At 40.2% G+C, this 22,130-nt stretch overlaps 1 protein-coding gene across 5 annotated transcripts in view; it reads right to left on the bottom strand.

Annotated features, from left to right (window-relative positions):
• The window catches only part of AKAP7 (A-kinase anchoring protein 7), a 142,387-nt gene that overhangs the window by 70,786 nt on the left and 49,471 nt on the right, over window positions 1-22,130 (bottom strand). For all 5 annotated transcript variants that reach the window (XR_003428567.1, XM_027086407.1, XM_027086410.1 and 2 more), the window contains exon 6: window positions 8,049-8,161. Coding sequence is in view for 4 of the 5 variants with exons in the window: in XM_027086407.1 (XP_026942208.1) it covers window positions 8,049-8,161 (113 nt within the window). In the remaining variant the exon portion in view is untranslated. The remainder of the gene's footprint in view (window positions 1-8,048; window positions 8,162-22,130) is intronic.

Genomic DNA, 22,130 nt, shown 5'->3' on the forward strand with positions numbered 1-22,130 from the left:
ACTAACAATTAAAAATGTTGCTATCAGGTAGGTTATAGAGAAAGAACACTTACTGCAGGAACCAAGCTGGAGTTCCTCTAGTCAAGGGTGGCTAATCCCTCAGGCAATATGAGCTAGATTTGTTAGGTCTTAACTACAGTTAATGTGAAGTTTTGCCCTGGCAAAGAGACCAGTAACATTTTTTTTTCTTTAATTTACAGGAATAATCAATTAGAAGAATTGAGCAATTTAGTATATTCTATTTTTAAGGTACCTCTCCTCGGGAGAATAAGATTCGAATGAATGGTCAAAATAAATCAGCTCATACTTAGGAATGGAAATATAATTCCAATGTAAACTAGTTATAGTTTTGGACTGCAACCTTACCTTCCCCTCAAATCTAAATGGGGCTCGCAAGAAAAATACAGCTTTACCTTCTTTTATTTTGCAGTTAATTATAGTTAACAAGAGGTGACTGGCCAGTGAGCTTGGGCACTCTTTGCAGTGGTAGAGAAAATCTCATTGCCATTCAAATAATTTTAGCTGGTTTGCTTCTATGTGACTATTCACATGGGTTGGAAATTAGCTGTTACCTATTAAACAAGCTGATTTTACAGCAACACCATTTTGGAATAAAGTTTACATTTTCTTGATCATATGTTCCCTTTTGCCTTTATCCATAATCAACCCACTACGGGGCTTGCCAGTTTCGTACAAGATCATTATGCTCCATTCTGTCCTTGACTAGAAAAATGAAATCTAGAGAGATCTCAAAATGTCTAAAAATGACTTTAGAAAAAAATGTTGCCATCACTAATGGTAATGGTTGAGACAGAGAGAACATTTATATTTGAATACAGTTAAGGCAAACCCATGCAATTCTAATTATCCTGAATACTTCATCACTGCATCTTTTAATGCAAGCTCTAAAACTGTTTCTTAAATTACACTTAAATCAGAATTTTGCCTGTGGATACAAGTGCTAGAAATAAGTAAAAATGTCCACAGAATCTGTATGTTTGAAGCAAAAGTAACATTTAAGCCTGAGTTATCACAATCAGCATTTCCTAAACCACGTGCTGCCGAACACCAGCGCTACAACACGATGGATGAAAAAAGGCCATGCTGATCAACTACATCTGGAAAACGATGCTGAAGTAGAATGTATAACTGTTCAAAATATTCACTGCCCTTCTGGTGGGTCCTTTTCTGCACACGGGTTACACCTCCTGCTCTGCTGAACTCAGAAGGGACCACATGACCTGCTTTGGCCAATAAGATGTGAACAGGAATGACGTGTGTCACTTAGCAGAAGCTTTCAGTTTGTGAATCACCAACTCTTTTCCTTCTGCCAAAGACCAGCAAAGTCCTAAACGGAAGCTGCTTGGCTGAAATCCTGAATAAAGACAACAAAGACCAGAGCCACAGATGACCCGTGTCCAGAGGCAAAAACTAAACCTTTGTTGCTGTAAGCTCTTAAGATTCACACTAAACATTCACATTTCAGAGATCCTAAGAAGTCCTGAAATAAAGACCCAGATTAACTTTATTTAACCCATCACTGCTAGCACGCATTTGATCACAGACTCGTTACCTCACATAAAATCCCGAGAAATGTTCTGAGAGAACATTTTCAGGAAATGTCAATGAAGATACTTACTTCAAATCTCCATTCCACTTTGCACAAACTTACTATTAGGTTGACTGCGTCATTTCTTCTAGGGTTTTCAAATTTTTCAAAATCTCTAACAGAATAAGGGTCAATCGGGAGCCATTTTGGTATTCTGACATTAATCAATTCCCAGAATTCTTCCTTAAAACTAATTTCACTTTCTGCTTATTATTTTCTATATTTGTCACTATTCAAAGACGTATAAATTACTGAAAGGTTACAAATGAACATTTAGTCTACCTTTGTAGATATCATTCCAATTTTGAAACAATTATAAGCATACTTATTTAGTTTTTTTCAATATATGGAAACAGACAACAGAACAGAATGAAGTTGAAAAATGCATTCAAAACAAAACTGAAGGGCTTCCCTGGTGCCGCAGTGGTTGAGAGTCCGCCTGCCGATGCAGGGGACGCGGGTTCGTGCCCCGGTCCGGGAAGATCCCACATGCCGCGGAGCAGCTGGGGCCGTGAGCCATGGCTGCTGAGCATGCGCGTCCGGAGCCTGTGCTCCGCAACGGGAGAGGCCACAACAGTGAGAGGCCCGTGTACCGCAAAAAAAAAAAAACAAACAAAAAAAACAAGTCAGTTGCTATAGATAGTGCTCGGACACACAACAGATGATACAGTTGACTAATAGCACCTAGACTCTCGGAAGAAATTACAATTCCATCTCACAGCAGATTTCACTGAATTTTTAGTTTAAAAAAAAAACACATTAAAACAAAATGTGTGATTTTTAACTAAGAAAAATCCAAAGGGAATTCCATACTATGGCCTTAAATCTAAGTGCACCTGATAGTATGAAAAGAGACTCAAAAACAACTAAAAATTGTGATTAAGTCATTTGGCATTGGGAGATTCGGGAATAGGTTACTGAAACAATCTGCTTTATATTGTACCAAGCGTATTTCTAAGGCCAGCTTTTGTCTGGAATAATAAAGGTTCGCTGATACTAAGGGCACCTAGAGTGCCTTCTTTCAGGGAAGGAGAGAAGACAGTGGCAGTGCAGTCTGGCAGGGCCTCTTCTGCTGCAGCGATGGGCTATTCTTCACAATAAGGGTCCCTGTGAAAGTGACCTGCTCAGCCTCTCTAATACCCGCCCTGAAGACACGCCCTCCCTTTCTGAAGGTGGTACCTGCCAAGACTCAACCCCTCTGGTCCCCTTTTGACGTTTTCCGTGCCTCCTTACAGTGGAGCGCTCACCCACTGGGAGTGAAAACCTGTGCGTGATTTCTGAGCTCTCTCAGCAACAGGCCTGCTCCTCCCTGCACAGCCTTCCCCACCCGGAAGCAGCTTCTCGCGCAAGTCCTGCTGGTCCCAGCTGCTTGCTGGCCACACCTGCACGTGATGTGGCATTTATAGATTTCTCTATCTCCCAGTTTCACTAAAAATGTAGTCTGTGATATGTTCCCAATTGTCTTTACTGTTCTGTAGGTTTTCCAGGAGGAGAGGTAGCAAGATTGCCACCATACTCCTACCACTACTTAAAGACCTTTCCCCTGTTTGTCATTTTCCTTCCATGCATACAAGAACGCTAATCTACAATCTAAAAAAAATTCTCGGGGACACGGGTTCGTGCCCCGGTCCGGGAGGATCCCACACGCCGTGTAGCGGCTGGGCCCGTGAGCCATGGCCGCTGGGCCTGCCGTCCGGAGCCTGTGCTCCGTGGCGGGAGAGGCCACGGCAGTGAGAGGCCCACATACCGAAAAAAAAAAAATTCTCCACATCAAGCCAAATTAGCCTATTTGGTCATAATGCTTACCTCGTAAGACATGTCAGAAGAGCCCAGGAGTGAAGTCATTAAGACCAAGCTCCTCCTTTCACTATGAGTACAGAAGTCAAGAAAGGTAATGAGATTTTGTCCAGGGCTAACCAACAGAGATAAAACAGGAAAACTCAACCTCCTTCCAATGTATTACAGAGACTCCTTTGAGAAGGAATAGTCAGCACTCCTGAGTTTTCAAATGGTTTATAAAGGCCCATTATCATGCAGACCCAGGAACAGGCGTGGCAGCCAAATTACACCAGGCCAGTTATCAAAATCCCGAGAAAACGTGCAACCTGATAGATAAACGAATAAATAATAATTGGTTGTATGTAAGGAAAGATACCAGCAGAGAGTCCTAGCTGGGGAAGGGTGTAGAAGAAAGTTGGAATTTGGCCAATTTTTAAATACAGTCTTGGTCCTGTATATCCAATCACCAAATAACTCAGGGACTGGGTTTTCCTTTTAGTTGTACCGTCAGAACAGAATTTTCAAGCACACACTCTTCTTTTCCACTACCCATTTCCACTCCCACTGATGCCTGCCATATATCTTCACCCCTAATTCTCCTAACCTCATCATCATTTGGTCCAATAACCACCCCCCTGCCCTTGCTATGTGCATATCGAATTCTGCACTCAAAACAAACTAGTCTAAGTGACAAGGGGAGCAAACAATTTCAAAGATCATTTCTTTCATTCTAAAGTTCTCTCACTGACTCTGTGAAAGCTTCTATAAGGAAGTGCCGATTAATAACCTACAGCTTTGATTTTAAGTGCTACATTAGTCATTTGAAAGAGTCATAACTCAGGAAAGATATCTAAGAAACCCAGAAAAGAATTCATGCTTAAAAACAACTGATCTATCCATGAAAAGACTGCATTTATTTCTTTGAGGAATCTGGATCTGCATTAAGATGCATGTTTGATTTGAAACTGGTCTTCTTCTGCCACCAAGTGTTAGCACACACTTCTAACCAACCAGTTTCTGCAATGTTCAAATCACAGAAATACGTCACTCAATGTGAAAAATAAATCCAAAAGAATGCACTGTAAAAAAAGCACTGACCTAAACAAGTAGTAGTCTAACCATGTGAAACAAATATACTCTAAAGAAATTACACAAATAAATAAATTTTAGCTACTCTTTCAGAGACAAAGCAATTTAATAAGATTTTCTGAGGCTTCATTTGATTTAAAAAACTACAACTTTGAAAACACAGTGATAATCAAAATAGCTTTACGATACACAAAACTACTTTCAAGGGAATTCCCTGGTGGTCCAGTGGTTAGGACTCCATGCTTTCACAGCTGAGGGCGTGGGTTGAATCCCTGGTCAAGGAACTAAGATCCCGTAAGCCACATGGCACAGCCAAAAAAATAAACAAACTACTTTTAATACTCTCTTAGGTGATATATTCCACTAGAATTCTATGAAACTAAGAAGATGTAAAATTAACACTTTGACTAAATGCCTCCTGGTGTTAGAAAAATATATAATTATCCAAAAAAGTCTTATGTTTCCCAGAATCTCAGTTAGAGAACTTAGTTCTCTAGCTTGGGAACCAGAATACCATGCTGTAACAGAGGAAGTTCCATATCGAGAAATTTGAAGGAGAGTTTCTATGTATGTTGGTAGTGTATAGGAAAAGGTCAGGAGGATATACTAGTAGCGGTACCTAAGAGACAGAAATTATATTGGGAGGAAGGGAGTGGGAGATTGGTGATGAGGGAAAAAAATGTATCTTTCAATCTGTAGGTTTGTATGTATCAGTATTTGGATTTTTTACAGTGAGCATATATTCATCTAGCACTTCTGTAATTAAAATAACTTTTAAAATAACAAGTACCTGAAATGAGACAAACTTCCTAATATGAGTGAAAAAAAGTATTCCACACCCTTCTCTCTCTCTCCCCCCTCTTTTATTTCATTATCAATCTTAAGTAAACTGAATGCTGGTAATAGATTCCACTACTGACTTTACCAATGGTCTGTCTCACCCTTGTAAATGAGTGGACCCAGAATGAAAACCTAGAAGAGAATTAGTGCTGAGAGAGGAAAACAGACAGCTGGAAATGTAAAAACCAAGTTAGGAAACGAAGAGTCACATATTTTAAAATAATCTACATTCCAAACCACAAAGCATAATAAAAATCTACCGATGTGTATGCCACCTTTTCATATTGGTTTTAACTTCTGCAGTGGACCCACTGATTTGCTGCATAAAGAAAATACTAGCTCTGCATAGCATAGGGAGATCAGCTCGATGCTTTGTGACGACCTAGAGGGGTGGGACAGGGAGGGTGGGAGGGAGGCTAAAGACGGAGGGGATATGGGGATATATGTATACATATAGCTGATTCACTTTGTTGTACATCAGAAACTAACACAACATTGTAAAGCAATTATACTCCAAAAAAGATGAAAAACAAAAAAAGAGAAAATACTGGCTATTTTAAGCCCGTACATCTCAAAGTATACTACTCTTCAGACCATCTGGATCAAAAGCCCTGTCACACTTACTGAATGAAAGCCAAGGTGTTAGGTCCAATTCCAGATCTGAACTTAGAGAATGGAAATCTGCAGCTTCAACAAGTACACCAGGTGACTCATGAATCCCAAAGTTTAAGACATATTTTCTTAAGCATTCAGAAACACTAACCATCATAATAGTAAATAGGAACAGACAGATTCCACAAATTAAAGGCAAATATTCTTATTTGGCTTTCTGAAAGACAGTAAGATCTTAGTTTATTTTCCAAAGATTAACATTCTAATCAAAACAAAACACAACCTGATTTAGATTTTATACAGTCTTCAAGCAGGGGCTGTTTCTATTTTGATCATCACTCTATGCCCAGCACCCAGTGTCTGACACACAGTAGGCACTTGATAAATAGTTGTTGAATTAGTAGGATTCGGACCAAGGAGCTCCCCACATAGAGAAATGAAACTGGATGGACAGGACTTGGCAAGTGGGAGGGAAGAAGATGAGACTGAGAATGAGGTAAGAGGGATTCTGGACGGGGCTCTGCAACTGAGGACGATGTGATCTCATTTCAGTCACTTAACTTCTAAGTCTCAGATCCCTTTTCTACAATGTAAAGGAGCAGATTCTGTGAAATCAACTGCCAAGAAATCATTTAAAATGCACGCAGTCTGAAACACAAATTCTAGAGTTAATTTAAACATCCCTTTGATAAACGTCCTTGGGTGCTCTCATTTCAAAGTTAATATTATAAAGACAGAAACATTTTGAAATGTGGGTATTACCTTCACCACTGATTTGTCATTCTGTGATTAAGTCTGATACCACTGGGAAGAGGACAATCCATTTGAAAGCAAAACAAGAAAGATAATGAGTAAAAAAAGTAAACTGAAAAAAAAAAAAGTAAACGGTCAGTCTACAGGTTTTGTCAGTTGTTATCATTCCTAATTCCCAAATCTATGATTTATACAAATGATTTTACCTAAATATTCTGGAATATAGTTATTATTTAATTTGGGCATAGCTATTAAAAAAAAACATGCAAGATATTGGGGGGGGGGGGATTTTTTACAGTAGTCTGTAGAAAACTCATAACCACAGGATGGTCAACCACCCAAACACATGTTTTTACAGGACCAAAAAGATTTTCTGAGCACAGAGACATTAAATACAAACTGTTGAATTCAGAAAAAAGGTCTACTTACTAATAAACATGACCTTCATTTATAGAGCTGCAAATCAGTCTTAACTGCAGCAAAGAGTCATGGAGAGCAGGAACGAATACTAATCTGCATGCCCATCTCCAAAACTCTGGTACATCAGAGCAGGTCAGCAGATGTCTTAATTTGCATGAGAACCTCCCTAGGCTGAAATGGGAAAAAAAAAAGGAAGGGTGCCCTTAGGATTCCAAGCGAACTGCTCGTGACTCCAGAGAAAAGTCCAAAGTCACTCCAACCTCTGAGAGAGGAGGCAGTGGCCTAGGAAGGCAGAAAGTCACCCTGAGATAGGGGAAGTCAAAAGACATGTCCCCTGGCTGTGGCACTGCTGACCTTCTCAGGGAGAAGTACTTTTAAGTACTGAGCTGGGGAGTGGGGAGCCCTTCTGTTACCCTCTTACCCAGTTCCTGGAACACTTGTTCCACACCCTCAGTGGAGACAACTGCTGAAAGAGCAAGGTGGCTTTTTGGAAACCTTGAAAGAGCTATGTAAAAGGGGGGCGGGGCGGAGCTTGTCCCACCTTGAAGAACCCAGCCTCAGGAAGCAGCCCCAGTGTATGCAGGCCAGTGGAGAAAGCTCTGAGCACAGCAGGCTGCAAACAACCAGAAGCAAAGAACGCAGCGAAATACTACTCTGGCACCGCCCCCAAGGCTTTTCAAGGGATGAAGCAGATGTGGCAACAGATGAAGCAACGGTAAGTGATAGAGTGTGAGGCTAATAGGCACGGTGGCAAAGGAGGGGACAGCTGCCATGGCCTCCATGGAGGCTCTTGAGACAACTCAGCATCCTTGGGAATTGGAACCAGACTGACTTGGAATTCCAGGAGCAATAGTGGCAGGGGTGCCGAAAAGCACTACAAATGCCCCTCATGCTCAGGGCTGGTGTGGCTAACAAAACAGGGCTTATAGGGAAAATGTCCACTGACCTTCTTCCGGAGCCATGGTGCTTTGGACAATTTCATGAAGGTCAAATGAGGCTTAAAAGTTCTGCTTTCTCCTGCCAAGATACCTTTTTCTTGAAATGTCCTTTTTGCAGCATCTGAAGAAAATAAAAAGAAGCACAAAAATGTTACCATATGATAACCATATGAGACAAGAATCTAAAAAAGTGGATATATGTATATGTATAACTGAATCACTTTGCTGTACACCTGAAACTAACACAACATTGTAAATCAACTATTCTCCAATAAAATTAAAATTAAAAAAAAATGCTACTATAACACATGGCAGTCTTTAATCATAAAAATGGCATTTCAAAAGATAACAAATTAGCTTATAAGGAAGATTATAAACCGGTTTGAGACTTTTTTTAAGAGAGGAAAAAACACAACATGTGTGATAACAAACACATCACGACAGTTAAATCTGCAGGGATGTCAAACTTTCGGTGAAGCACACGGAAGCCACAATCTGACGAGGAAACAGTTAATGGATAAATAGCTCTTGGCTGGTATGATGCAGATTTCACACAATATCCCAGTGGTGTCCGTATGTGTAAAAAAGGACTAGCTTATCTGTAAACCCTCATAATCTAAAACTTCTGCTTCTAACCAAGATAGAATAACAGGAATCGGATTTACCCTCCCATCTAAAACAACCCAAAAAAAGGACAAAGTATACGAAACAATGGTTTGCAAGACACTGTACACCAGGCAATGAAGGTCAGTGATCCCTCAGAGATGAGAAACAGACAAGGTAAGCCCTACAATTGTCCAGCTTATGTCCCTGGTTGTCTAGGTCTCTGCTCAAGGAAGAGAAACCCAGATGGATCACACTAGGTTCAGAAAAAAGAGCAGAGGGTAGAAAAGACCAAGGCATCTGGAGCTCATGGGACAGAGTGCCAGAGAAATGAGTCCTGCAGAGAGAAAACTGCAGAGATCCACAAAGGGTCCCCCTAGTGGATTCAGCTAAGCCACTGACCAGCACATGTGTGTGAGCAAACTACCAGAGGCTGGAAAACACACTCCAAAGGATTAGAGAGAACATGCCCAGCTGTCACCCAGGGTTAGGAATTCTTTTCCCATCAGCCAGACTGGAAAACCTCAAGATTCATGGGACACTGGGCAGAGTAATCTAAGGGTCTTGCCTCAGTGGAGAAGAAAAATTAGCTCTGGCCTGGTACTGCTCTAGTCCCACCTAACAAAACTTAGAAGCAAGACGCCAAAGGAAAAACCTATTTCCAAGTAATTTAATTATGTCCCAGAACCAAGCCCAAGAATAATTAGAGTAAAACAAATTATCCAACACCCAACAAGGTAAAATTTATAATGCCTGATATCTAATCAAAAATGACCAGGGGGCTTCCCTGGTGGCGCAGTGGTTGAGAGTCCACCTGCCGATGCAGGGGACACGGGTTCGTGCCCCGGTCCGGGAAGATCCCACATGCCGCGGAGCGGCTGGGCCTGTGAGTCATGGCCGCTGAGCCTGCACGTCCGGCTCCGCAACGGGAGAGGCCACAACAGTGAGAGGTACCGCAAAAAAAAAAAAAAAAAAAATGACCAGGCATATAAACAGGAAAATATGAGCCACAATGAGAAGATAACTTAATTCATCAAAAGTGACCCAGAACTAACACAGATGTTAGAATTAGCAGATAAGGGCTTCAAAGTAGTTATTATAACTGTATTCTCTCTGTTCAGAAAGTTAAGTTCAGACATGCAAACTATAAAAAAAGACCCAAATTAAATTTATAGAGATTAAAACTGCAAGGTCTGAGAAAAATAAACTGGATGGAATTAAGAACAGATTAGACACTGCAGAACAAAAAATTAGTGAACTTGAAGACGTAACAATAAAAACCACCCAAAATAAAACAGAGAAGAAAAATAAGAAGAAAAAAAAAAAGGAACAGAACATCAGTAAGCTGTGAGGCAACTTAGGTTGCCAAATATATGTATAAGTGGAGTCCCTGAAAAAGAGGCAAGAGAGAAAGAGATAAGAGAAGATACTTGAAGAACTAATGGCTGTTAGGGAATGAGAGCTATACCACAACCACAATGGAAAATAATCTGGGCAGTTAACTATTGAAATTTAAGCTACACAAGCATTTTGAACCAGTAATTCCAATATTAAGAAAATACACAAAAATAAATAAAAGTACCAATACATAAGATTCTATATAGAAGATACTTAGCATTGTTTGAATTATCACAAACTGGAAATAAACTTCATCAATAAAGAAATGGTTGTTAAATTACCATAGGGCCATACTAAGAACTATCATAATGAAAACAATGAATTAGAGCTACATATATTGACCTGAAAAGACATCCATGATATCTACTAAGCAAAAACAGGCAAGTTGCATGGTTACTATATCCATAACATAATTTCATGGTTTAAAAGAGAGAGAAAGAAAGAAAATAAATGCTAAATATTTATGTTTTTATTAGCATAGAAAAATAGTATAGAATACCTTAGAATGGAGGTTGAGATTGAATAGAGGCAGAAGAGAACAGTAATGTTTTCTTTATACATATTTATATTGTTTGAATGATTACAATGAGCATGTATTACTTTTGAATAAAAGGTTTAAAAATAAGAAGCACAATAACAAACTGACAATATGTTAGCAATATAACATTGCTACGAGTGCACAAGCATCAAAGCAGAATGCACAAACAGGAGAGAGTCCTTTGCCACACATGTGAAAAATCCATCCCTTTCAAAGACCTTTGGTAAACAACTTTTCATTTGGTCTTTTTCCCTTAAAATCAGGGCTAATACATAAGTCAATTTTAAAGATAAGAAAACTGAAACATAAGATGTTCAAGGTCACACTCCTTGTTAGCAGTTAAGAAGGAACTGTGATCCACGTGCCCTAACTTCTACCCTTGTCATCTTCAAGCTGGCTGAAACCCCAGCTTGAACCCTGGGAGTAAGGAAGGGCACAGAAGCTGCCTCAACAACTCAATGAGGAAGAGGAAGGCAGGGGATTCTGCCGCCTTCCACCATGCCCACACACATTGGTTTCAGTCCGAGAAGTTCCCCTGTTTTACACACTGAGCTTCTGAGTACCATTTCATTTTTTTAAAGGATTCCAATCCTTACCAAAAAGAAAGTTTGAAAAGCAATGATCAAAAAACTTATATAGGGTCACTTCAGTAGCAATAATCCCACCAATAATGTCCAAAAAAAAACCCCAAAATAGAAACTGGTAAAATATAGGACACAGACTATATCTTTGAATCTCAAATAAGACTATATTCAATCTATTTTTTAAATTTATTTATTTATTTATTTGGCTGTGCTGGGTCTTAGTTGTGGCATTCAGGATCTTTAGTTGCAGCATGTGGGATCGAACCCAGGCCCCCTGCATTGGGAGCGCAGAGTTCTAACAGCTGGACTACCAGGGAAGTCCCCACATTCAATCTAAATGTTCAGTGACGAATCATTAGAGAAATACAAATCAAAATCACCATGAGGTATCACCTCACACTGGTCAGAATGGCCATAATCAAAAAATCTACAAACAATAAACGCTGGAGAGAGTGTGGAAAAAAGGGAACCCTCCTGCACTGTTGGTGGGAATGTAAATTGATACAGCTACTATGGAGAACGGTATGGAGGTTCCTTAATAAACTACAAATAGAACTACCATATGACCCAGCAATCCCACTACTGGGGATATACCCTGAGAAAACCATAATTCAAAAAGAGACATGTACCACAATGTTCATTGCAGCACTATTTACAATTGCCAGGACATGGAAGCAACCTAAATGTCCATCAAAAGATGAATAGATAAAGAAGAGGTGGCACATATATACAATGGAATATTATTCAGCCATAAAAAGAAAATGAAATTGAGTTATTTGTAATGAGGTGGATGGACCTAGAGTCTGTCATACAGAGTGAAGTCAGTCAGAAAGAGAAAAACAAATACCGTATGCTAATGCACATATATAGAATCTAAAAAAACGGCACTGATGAACCTAGTGGCAGGGCAGGAATAAAGACGCAGACGTGGAGAAGGGACTTGAGAACACAAACGGGGAACGGTAAGCTGGGACAAAGTGAGAGAGTGGCATGGACATGTATACACTACCAAATGTAAAATAGATAGCTAGTGGGAAGCTGCTGCATAGCACAAGGAGATCGGCTCGCTGCTTTGTGACGACCTAGAGGGGTGGCATAGGGAGGGTGGGAGGGAGGCTCAAGAGGGAGGCGATGTGGGGATATATATATATAAATGTATACTTATAGCTGATTCACTTTGTTGTACAACAGAAACTAACACAACACTGTGAAGCAATTATATTCCAATAAAGATATAAAAATAAATATTCAGTGAGAAACTGTCCCTTTTAAGTTCAGCTAATTCTCATCAATGTTAAGTATGTCCTAATTTTTCTAACAATTAAAACCATGAGCCTAGTGAAAGATTACCTAATGTTTCAAGGAAATGTGTCCTTAAAAATAAAAGATACACCAGGTACTGTTCTGGGTGCCGGGGACACAATGGACAAAATAAATCCCCAGCCCTCAGGGAGCATCCAACTATACTGGGTGCCACAAACAAATAAATGCGGGGTATCAACAAGTGACACAAAGAAAAATAAAGCAGTAGGGGCATACAAAGTGATGTGGAAGAAAAGGGGTTGTTATTTCAGAGAAGGTGGTCTGGGAATCCTGTTCCGAAGATGAGACATTTGAGAAGCCACCTGGATGAGGTCTAGAAGAGAATCACGTGTGGATCTGGAGCAAGGGTGCTCATGGCAGAAGGAACAGCTTCCATGGTGAAAAGTGGTTAGTAGGTCCAAAAGCAGTAAAAAGGGTAGGATAACCGGAACAGGATGAGCGGGGGATCAGGGAAGAGGTAGGAAAGGGGTTTAGAGAAGTGGGCAGGGGCCCTTACGAGGCACTGCAAAAGCTTTGGATTGTATTCTAAGGTTGGTGGGAAATTCTGAGGGTTTTAAGCAAGGGAAATTTATGTATGATAGTAACTTTCTTTACTCATCCATATTTCAACTGAAATATACATGTCTTCCTGGTGAAAGCAATTGAGTCTCAGGAGATTGAAAGTGTTCTTCTCTTTCCCTGGAAATGTATTACTTGAAGGAAAGACAGCTAAATGGAGTGTCACAGTGCTTAAGATGGGAGGGGGGGCACTGGGGTCTTGGGTCACCATCTGGCATCTCCTGAGACATGTACCAGACTTGGCTTTTGAAGTTGTATCCTCCCTTGTTCCGCTATACAACGACTCTCTGTAATTTCTGTGCCCTCACAGGTACACAAGATTTCATTCTATTGCTCACAAACTCATAAACTCAATGGAGCTGAGGCCCCTTACCACCCTTCCACTACTCCTTTTTTTTTTTTAATTTATTATTTATTGGCTGTGTTTGGTCTTCCTTGCTGCGTGCGGGCTCTCTCTAGTTGCGGCGAGCAGGGGCTACTCTTCGTTGTGGTGTGTGGGCTTCTCATTGCGGTTGCTTCTCTTGTTGCAGAGCACAGGCTCTAGGCGTGCAGGCTTCAGTAGTTGCGGCACACGGGCTCAGTAGTTGTGGCTCACGGGCTCTAGCGCGCAGGCTCAGTAGTTGTGGCACACAGGTTTAGTTGCTCTGCAGCATGTGGGATCTTCCCAGACCAGGGCTTGGACCCATGTCCTCTGCATTAGCAGGCAGGTTCTTAACCACTGCACCACCAGGGAAGCCCCCTTCCACTACTCTTGAGCACACAGAAAAAGCAGAGCTCCCTAGGGCAAAGGTGGAACTGGTGAGAATACTGTACAGCCATCCATCACACAAGACCATCCTCTCTTCACTTCCACTGCCACTCTGGCTTTGCTACCTCTACGGACACGTCTCAGAAACGGAGCACAGGTCACTTCTGTTCTCAGACTTAGGGTGTTTCTGTTGCTTCATTCAGGGGATGATGGAGGGGCAAGAATTCACACTCTAGGGCTTCCCTGGTGGCGCAGTGGTTGAGACTCCGCCTACCGATGCAGGGGACACGGGTTCGTGCCCCGGTCCGGGAAGATCCCACATGCCGCGGAGCGGCTAGGCCCGTGAGCCATGGCCGCTGAGCCTGCGCATCTGGAGCCTGTGCTCCACAACAGGAGAGGCCACATCAGTGAAAGGCCTGCGTATCGTCAAAAAAAAAAAAAAAAAAAAAAGAATTCACACTCTAGCTTAGCCTCTGACTCTCTCCTTCACCCAAACTAGGGAATCTTCCCTAGCATCAGGGCAGGAAAAACACCATTATCCTTTGTTGTTGAAACCCCAAAGCCCTTTCTCTATTTTTTCTGCGTATTCTCTCTCTTCTGAGCATGAGGTGCCACTGCTTGGATGGGGGGCTAGGCATTAAAGAAGGAATACAAGAAACACACAGATAAAAACTTGGTATCTCAAAATATTATCCCACCACATTTTCAAAAATCTCCCTTTGTTATTTTACTTCTGTAATATCTACCAAGTGCTAGTATGTGCTAAATGTGATGTTTTGATCGGTTTGTAAATTTGGGGCATGTCCTAAAACCATTCACTGTGAGTCACTGCCACCATGATTTTTCCTCTCTCTTCTATGGTAATAAAAAAGGTTAAGCAATAGACCATTAAAATACAAAAAAAACACTAGTTCTTAGTTGTAAGCAACAGATGACCACTTTGGTTGAGTTAAGCAGGAAAGGAATTTATATAATAACACTGAGAGGACTAGAGTTGCAGACTGGAAGGCTAGGAAGCCAAGATGCCCAACATTGGATCCAACAGTGGATAACAGGTCTGGGGATGCCACCACCTCTCCCACCACGGCACTACTGAAGCCATGCACACACACAAAGGGCAAGAACTGTCACCTGCTTCAGACACTGATGACACAACCTATCCCCACAATGGATTCTGCACAGTCCTTTTTTGCTCAGGTTGCTAGCTTCTGACTCAAAGTCTGGGCCAAAGCAAGATCACGTAACACCAAAAAGAAAAGTCTGTGAAAGCACATATCTGACATGAGAGATAGTGCGGAAGAGTTTAGATACTAGGCAACCTAAACGAAAGGACAACAATCCAGCATATGCGTGTTTAAAGAAGACTGTATTCGTGCCAATTCCGGTCATGCCTCAGAGATTCGGAGGGTTCAGCTCCAGACCACCACAATAAAGCAGAATATCACAATAAAGCAAGTCACACAAACTTGGGGGGGGGACATAAAAAAGTCATATTTACACTATACTGTAGTCTATTCAATGTGCGACAATAGCATTACACCTAAAAAGCAATGTACTTTATTGCTAAAAAATTCTAACCATCATCTGAGCCTTCAGTGAATACTAATTTTTTTGGCTGGTGGAGGGTCTTGCCTCAATGTCAACGGCGGCTGACTGATCAGGGTGGTGGCTGCTGAGGGCTGGGAAGGCTGCGGCAGTTCCTTAAAATAAGACACCAGTGAAGTTTGCCGCATTGATGAACTCTTCCTTTCACTTGAACACTTAGAGGCCGTTGGAGGGTTACTAACTGGCCTAATTTCAGTATTATTGTGTCTCAAGGAATAGAGAGGCCCAAAGAGTGGGCGAGAGATGGGGAAACGGACAGTCAGTGGAGCAGTCAGAAGACACACATTTATTAAGTTGGCCGTCTTGTATGTGCACGGTTCATGGCACCCCGAAGATCACTGACCACAGATCACCATAACAAACATAATAATCACAGAAAAGTTTGAAATATTGCAAGAATTACCAAAATGTGACATAGAGACACTAAGTGAGCAAATGTTGTTAGAAAAATGTCACTGATAGACTTGCTCTATATAGGGTTACCTTCAATTTGTTAAAAAAAAAGAAGCAGTTATCTGTCAAACACAATAAAGCAAAGAGCAATAAAATGAAGTCTGCCTGCACTGTTACAATTAACTTATCGCCTTTTAGTTCACATAATCACAAACAGGTATATCTTTTCTCAACTACCCTATCATAACCCAGCTTTAAACTTCTTTATTTCGGCATATTCTCAACTGTTTTAAACACACCTAATATCAAAACATTAAGCTGAATATTATAAAACTGTCATTTTTATTGCTCAAAAACAGTCAAATATTGGCAACGTCTGATGGTTTCACATATACCATAATGGACTAACTTACTAAATCCCTAAAATTTGACTAAAGAGATTAGGGCTTATCTTCTAAGTGTTCAAGTATTTGAAGAATTATCACATAGAAGAGCTTCGGATGGCAACTTAGCAACGTGTTCACACCAACCCTCAAAATAGAAATGGCTAGAAAGTGTCAAAGGTAAAATTCATTTGTTAAGTTATTTACTGAGCAGTTCTCCTATGTGCCAGGTACAATATGTCCTGAAGACAGCAAACAGTCCCTGCTTTTATGGAGTTTATAGTCTCATGGGACAGATTTTAGCCCAAGAAGGAGAAAGACAAAGTTTAGAATTATTAGAAAATACAAGAGATATAAGGAAAGGAGCTTTGTTAACAGAAATCAAAATAGTAGGTATTTGTAATGTTCATTACTATCTACATTTGTTTTTACATATTATTTTATTTGCTATATCAATATTATTATAAATTGATTCTAAAGAAACAACATTTTCTGATTTACTGGCTTCAGTTACATCAAATTTTGATCCAAGAGTTCTCATTATTCACTGGGCCTGAACTCTTTGATGATGGATATCTATCCACAATACCGGTTTAAATAATTTGTCACAAAGCACATTTCATTTTTATTACTGTGTTTTTCCAGCAGAGTATATTCTCTAGCTACATAGAAATATGGGGAACAAATGTCACCTTCATTTGGGAAAGTTATTTCTTAGGACTGACTCTATATTCCTAATATAATCTATAAGTATAATCTATTGCTTAGCCAGAATACTGGGTAATGGTTATAGAAATATTCTTGAGATCAGAAAAATTCTTGCTAGTGTAAAAACCACATGTCATTTTTCATCTATGTTAACTCATGTTCTGGAAGAGAAACTTATGAATATTTTAATAAATTGTTCAATTCCTCCTAGTACCAAAGACATTCTTTCAAGCGCTAAATAGAAAAGCACATAGCAAATATATCAGATATCCTTCAAAAGTCATCTGCGAATGCTCCCTAAATAATATAATTCACCTCATATTTAAAGAAGCAAATTGTCTGAAGAACAATTTCTTAATGTATATTTTAAACACAAGAAGACTTGGCTGTATAAAAGAACATCAAAATGAATAATAAAGAGACAATACTTTTATAATCCTAAGTAATACAATTTTATCTATTTTTAACTTTTTATTTTTTGTATTTATTCAATTCCTTCCCATACCTGAAAAGAAGCAGTGTAACTGGAGCATACTGAGGGAGAAGAGAGAAGCAGGGTAAGACAGGAGACCTCAGCAGGAGACCAGAGCACAAGGATACCGTGGGCCATAGCAAGGAGTCTGGAAAGTTGTGATAGACAGCTATACCCAGCTATACTCAGAGTCATTCTGGCAGATGAAGAGTCAAAGATTTCACTATGCTTACAAACTGCTGGAGCGGAGTATAGGAGGCTACTGTCAAAGAAGTCAAGGGATTTCAAGAAAAGGAACAGTTGTAACGGTAGTAGTCGGGGGGGTAATTATTATTATTATTATTATTAATGATAATAGCTATCATCTATTTAACACTGTACATGTGCCAAACACTATATCAAAGCACTTCATGTATATTATCTCATTTTGTTTTGAGAATAGTTTCTATTATGTTTGTTTTACAAATAAGGAAATTAAGTAAGGAATTAGATAGATTGCTTAAAGTCACTCAGCTGGTCACAGGCTGTGTTGTGGGTCAGGGAGCAGGCCGGCAATCAGCTCTGACTGACCCCACAGCTCACTGTGAGCCAGGATGGTTGGATGGCTGTGCTCACAGTGCTGCAGCAAGAAGAGCGAACAAAGCCCTCAATGCCCAGGAGGAAATATTCAGACAACAGCAGAAAGGAGAGGTAAAGGGTAACAAAACCTGACACCATGAATCACCAATAAAAAAAGGCTTTTGTGTGAGGGCAAAACAGGGCCAAAGCAAGAAAGAACTAAGAGAAAGTGGGTGACATTTCTGGGTCCCATGGTGTGAGGCATTTGGTACAGCGAGGAAGCTATGATCTCGGACTGGAGCCGGGCTTCAGCTTAGGCTGGAAGGTAGAGGGGGTGCTCCCAGACACTGGTTAGGAGTCCCGTTGTTCATTTACAGTGTAACAGACCAGCATAGTGATTATGAACACAGGATCTGGTGGGAGTGGCAAGATGGGTGAAGGAGGTCAAAAGATGCAAACAGCCACTTATTAAAAAAATAAGTCCTGGGGATGTAATGTACACCACGCTGCCCATACTTAATACTACTGTCTTGCATATTTGAAGGCTGTTAAAAGAGTAAATCTTAAACATTCTCATCACAAGAAAAAAAATTTTATAACTATGTGTGCTGACGGATGTTAACTAGATTTACTGTGGTGATCATTTTGCAGTATATACAAATATCAAACCATTATCTTGAACACCAGAAACAAATATAATGTTATAAATCAATTATAGCTCAATTAAAAAAAAATCTAACAAGAGGGGAATAGTAAAATAAATTATAATGCAACAGAATATTATACAACCAGTAAAAGTAATGCTTTCGGAGACTGTTTCATGACAATGATAATGGTAGCTAACATTTCTTAACTGGGCATTTATTCTGTACCAAATATTCTTCTTTATGTAGACTGTATATCACACATACGTTATAATAAATAATACTGTTAAAAAAAGAACACAGGTTTGTCACTTCACGCCTCGCGATACTGCAGTGCTTATGTTCAAGTGACCCTGATATTACTTAATAATGGCCTCAAAGTGCCAGAGGAGTGACACTGGCAATTCAGATACGCCAAAGAGAAGGCGTAAAGTGCTTCCCTGAAGTGAAAAGATGAAATTTCTCTGCCAAGGAAAGTAAGAAAATCATGTGTTGAGGTTGCTGAGATCTGCGTAGATCCATGTGTCTTCTCTTCAACACCCCTGGTGGAAAGTCCAGGTTATTTGTAAGAAGACAGTAGAGAAGGAGGGAGAAGCAGAGTGCAGATCAAAAGGCTTCCAAAAGGAAGGAGCTGCAAGGAATATTCTATACAACCTCAGCATGTTCTAGCTTTTCTGGGTGGCTGACAGAGTCTTGGTACTCCCGCAGAGGGTTAGGCCTGAGTCTCCGAGGTGGGAGAGAAGAGTTCAGGACATTGGTCCACCAGAGACCTCCTGGCCCCATGTAATATCAAACAGCGAAAGCTCTCCCAGAGATCTCCATCTCAATGCTAAGACCCAGCTCCACTCAACGACCAGCAAGCTACAGTGCTGGACATTCTATGCCAAACAACTAGCAAGACAGGAACACAACCCCACCCATTAGCAGAGAGGCTGCCTAAAGTCATAATAAGTTCACAGACACCCCAAAACACAACACCGGACATGGTCCTGCCCTCCAGAAAGACAAGATCCAGCCTCATCCACCAGAACACAGGCACCAGTCCCCTCCACCAGGAAGCCTACACAACCCACTGAAACAAACTTACCCACTGGGGACAGACACCAAAAACAAAGGGAACTACGAACCTGCAACCTGCAGAAAGGAGACACCAAACACAGTAAGCTAAGCAAAATGAGAAGACAGAGAAATACACAGCAGATGAAGGAGCAAGGTAAATCTCACCAGACCAAACAAATGAAGAGGAAATAGTCTACCTGAAAAAGAATTCAGAGTAATGATAGCAAAGATGATCCAAAATCTTAAAAACAGAATGGAGGAAATACACGAAACATTTAACAAGGACCTAGAAGAAGAGCAAACAAACAATGATGAACAACACAATAAATGAAATTTAAAACTCTCTAGAAGGAATCAATAGCAGAATAACTGAGGCAGAAGAATGGATAAGTGACCTGGAGGATAAAATACTGGAAATAACCACTGCACAGCAGAATAAAGAAAAAAAAAAAGAAAAGAATTGACGACAGTTTCAGAGACCTCAGGGACAACATTAAACGCACCAACATTCGAATAATAGTGGTCCCAGAAGAAGAGAAAAAAAAGGGACTGAGAAAATATTTAAAGAGACTGTAGCTGAAAACTTCCCTAATATGGGAAAGGAAATAGTCAATCAAGTCCAGGAAGCAGAGAGTCCCATACAGGATAAATTCAAGGAGAAACATGCCAAGACACATATTAATCAACTATCAAAAATTAAATACAAAGAAAAAATATTAAAAGGAGCAAAGGAAAAGCAACAAATAACGTACAAGGGAATCTCCATGAGGTTAACAGCTGATCTTTCAGCAGAAACTCTGCAAGCCAGAAGGGACTGGCAGGACAAATTTAAAGTGATGAAAGGGAAAAACCTACAACCAAGATTACTCTGCTCAGCAAGGATCTCATTCAGATTCGATGGAGAAATTAAAACCTTTACAGAGAAGCAAAAGCTAAGAGAATTCAGCACCACCAAATCAACTTTACAACAACTCCTAAAGGAACTTCTCTAGGCAGGAAACACAAGAGAAGGAAAAGACCTACAATAACAAACCCAAAACAATTAAGAAAATGGTAATAGGAACACACATATCAATAACTACCTTAAATGTAAATGGACTAAATGCTCCCACCAAAAGACACAGATTAGCTGAATGGATACAAAAACAAGACCTGTATATATGCTGTCCCCAAGAGACCCACTTCAGACCTAGAGACACATACAGACTGAAAGTAAGGGGATGGAAAAAGATATTCCATGCCAGTGGAAATCAAAAGAAAGCTGGAGTGACAAAACAGACTTTAAAATAAACACTATCACAAGAGACAAAGAAGGACACTACATAATGATCAAGGGATCAATCCAAGAAAAAGATATAACAATTGTAAATATTTATGCACCCAAAATAGGAGCACCTCAATACTTAAGGCAACTGCTAACAGCCATAAAGGGGGAAATGGACAGTAACACAATCATAGTAGGGGACTTTAAGACCCCACTTTCACCAATGGACAGATCATCCAAAATGAAAATAAATAAGGAAACACAAGCTTTAAATGACATATTAAACAAGATGGACTTAACTGATATTTATAGGACATTCCATCCAAAAGCAACAGAATATACTTTCTTCTCAAGAGCTCATGGAACCTTCTCCAGGACAGATAATATCTTCGGTGACAAATCAAGCCTTGGTTAATTTAAGAAAACTGAAACCATATCAAGTACCTTTTCTGACCACGAGGCTATGAGACTAGACATCGATTACAGGAAAAAATCTGTAAAAAATACGAACACATGGCGGCTAAAAACTACAGAACTAAACAACCAACAGATCACTGAAGAAATCAAAGAGGAATTCAAAAAATACCTAGAAACAAATGACAATGAAAACACGACGACCCAAAACCTATGGGATACAGCAAAAGCAGTTCTAAGAAGGAACTGTACAGCAATACAATCCTACCTCAAGAAACAAGTAACATCTAAAATAAACAACCTAACCTTACATCTAAAGCAATTAGAGAAAGAAGAACAAAAAAACCCCAAAGTTAGCAGAAGGAAAGAAATCATACAGATCAGATCAGAAATAAATGAAAAAGAAATGAAGGAGGGACTTCCCTGGTAGTGCAGTGGTTAAGAATCCACATGCCAATGCAGGGGACACGGGTTCGAGCCCTGGTCCAGGAAGATCCCACATGCCGCAGAGCAACTAAGCCCATGCGCCATAATTACCGAGCCTGTGAGCAACAACTACTGAGCCCAGGAGCCACAACTACTGGAGCCCACGTGCCTAGAGCCGCTGCTCCACAACAAGAGAAGCCATTGCCATGAGAAGCCCATGCACCGCAACAAGGAGTGGACCCCACTCACCGCAACTAGAGAAATCCTGCACACAGCAACGAAGACCCCATGCAGCCAAAAATAAATAAGTTAAATTAAAAAAAGAAATGAAGGAAATAATAGCAAAGATAAATAAAACTAAAAGCTGGCCCTTTGAGAAGATAAACAAAATTGATAAACCTTTAGCCAGACT

The sequence above is a fragment of the Aethalodelphis obliquidens genome, unplaced genomic scaffold, assembly GCF_003676395.1.
Source record: "Aethalodelphis obliquidens isolate GAN/ISIS:26980383/991018 unplaced genomic scaffold, ASM367639v1 scaffold3, whole genome shotgun sequence".
NCBI lineage: Eukaryota > Metazoa > Chordata > Mammalia > Artiodactyla > Delphinidae > Aethalodelphis > Aethalodelphis obliquidens.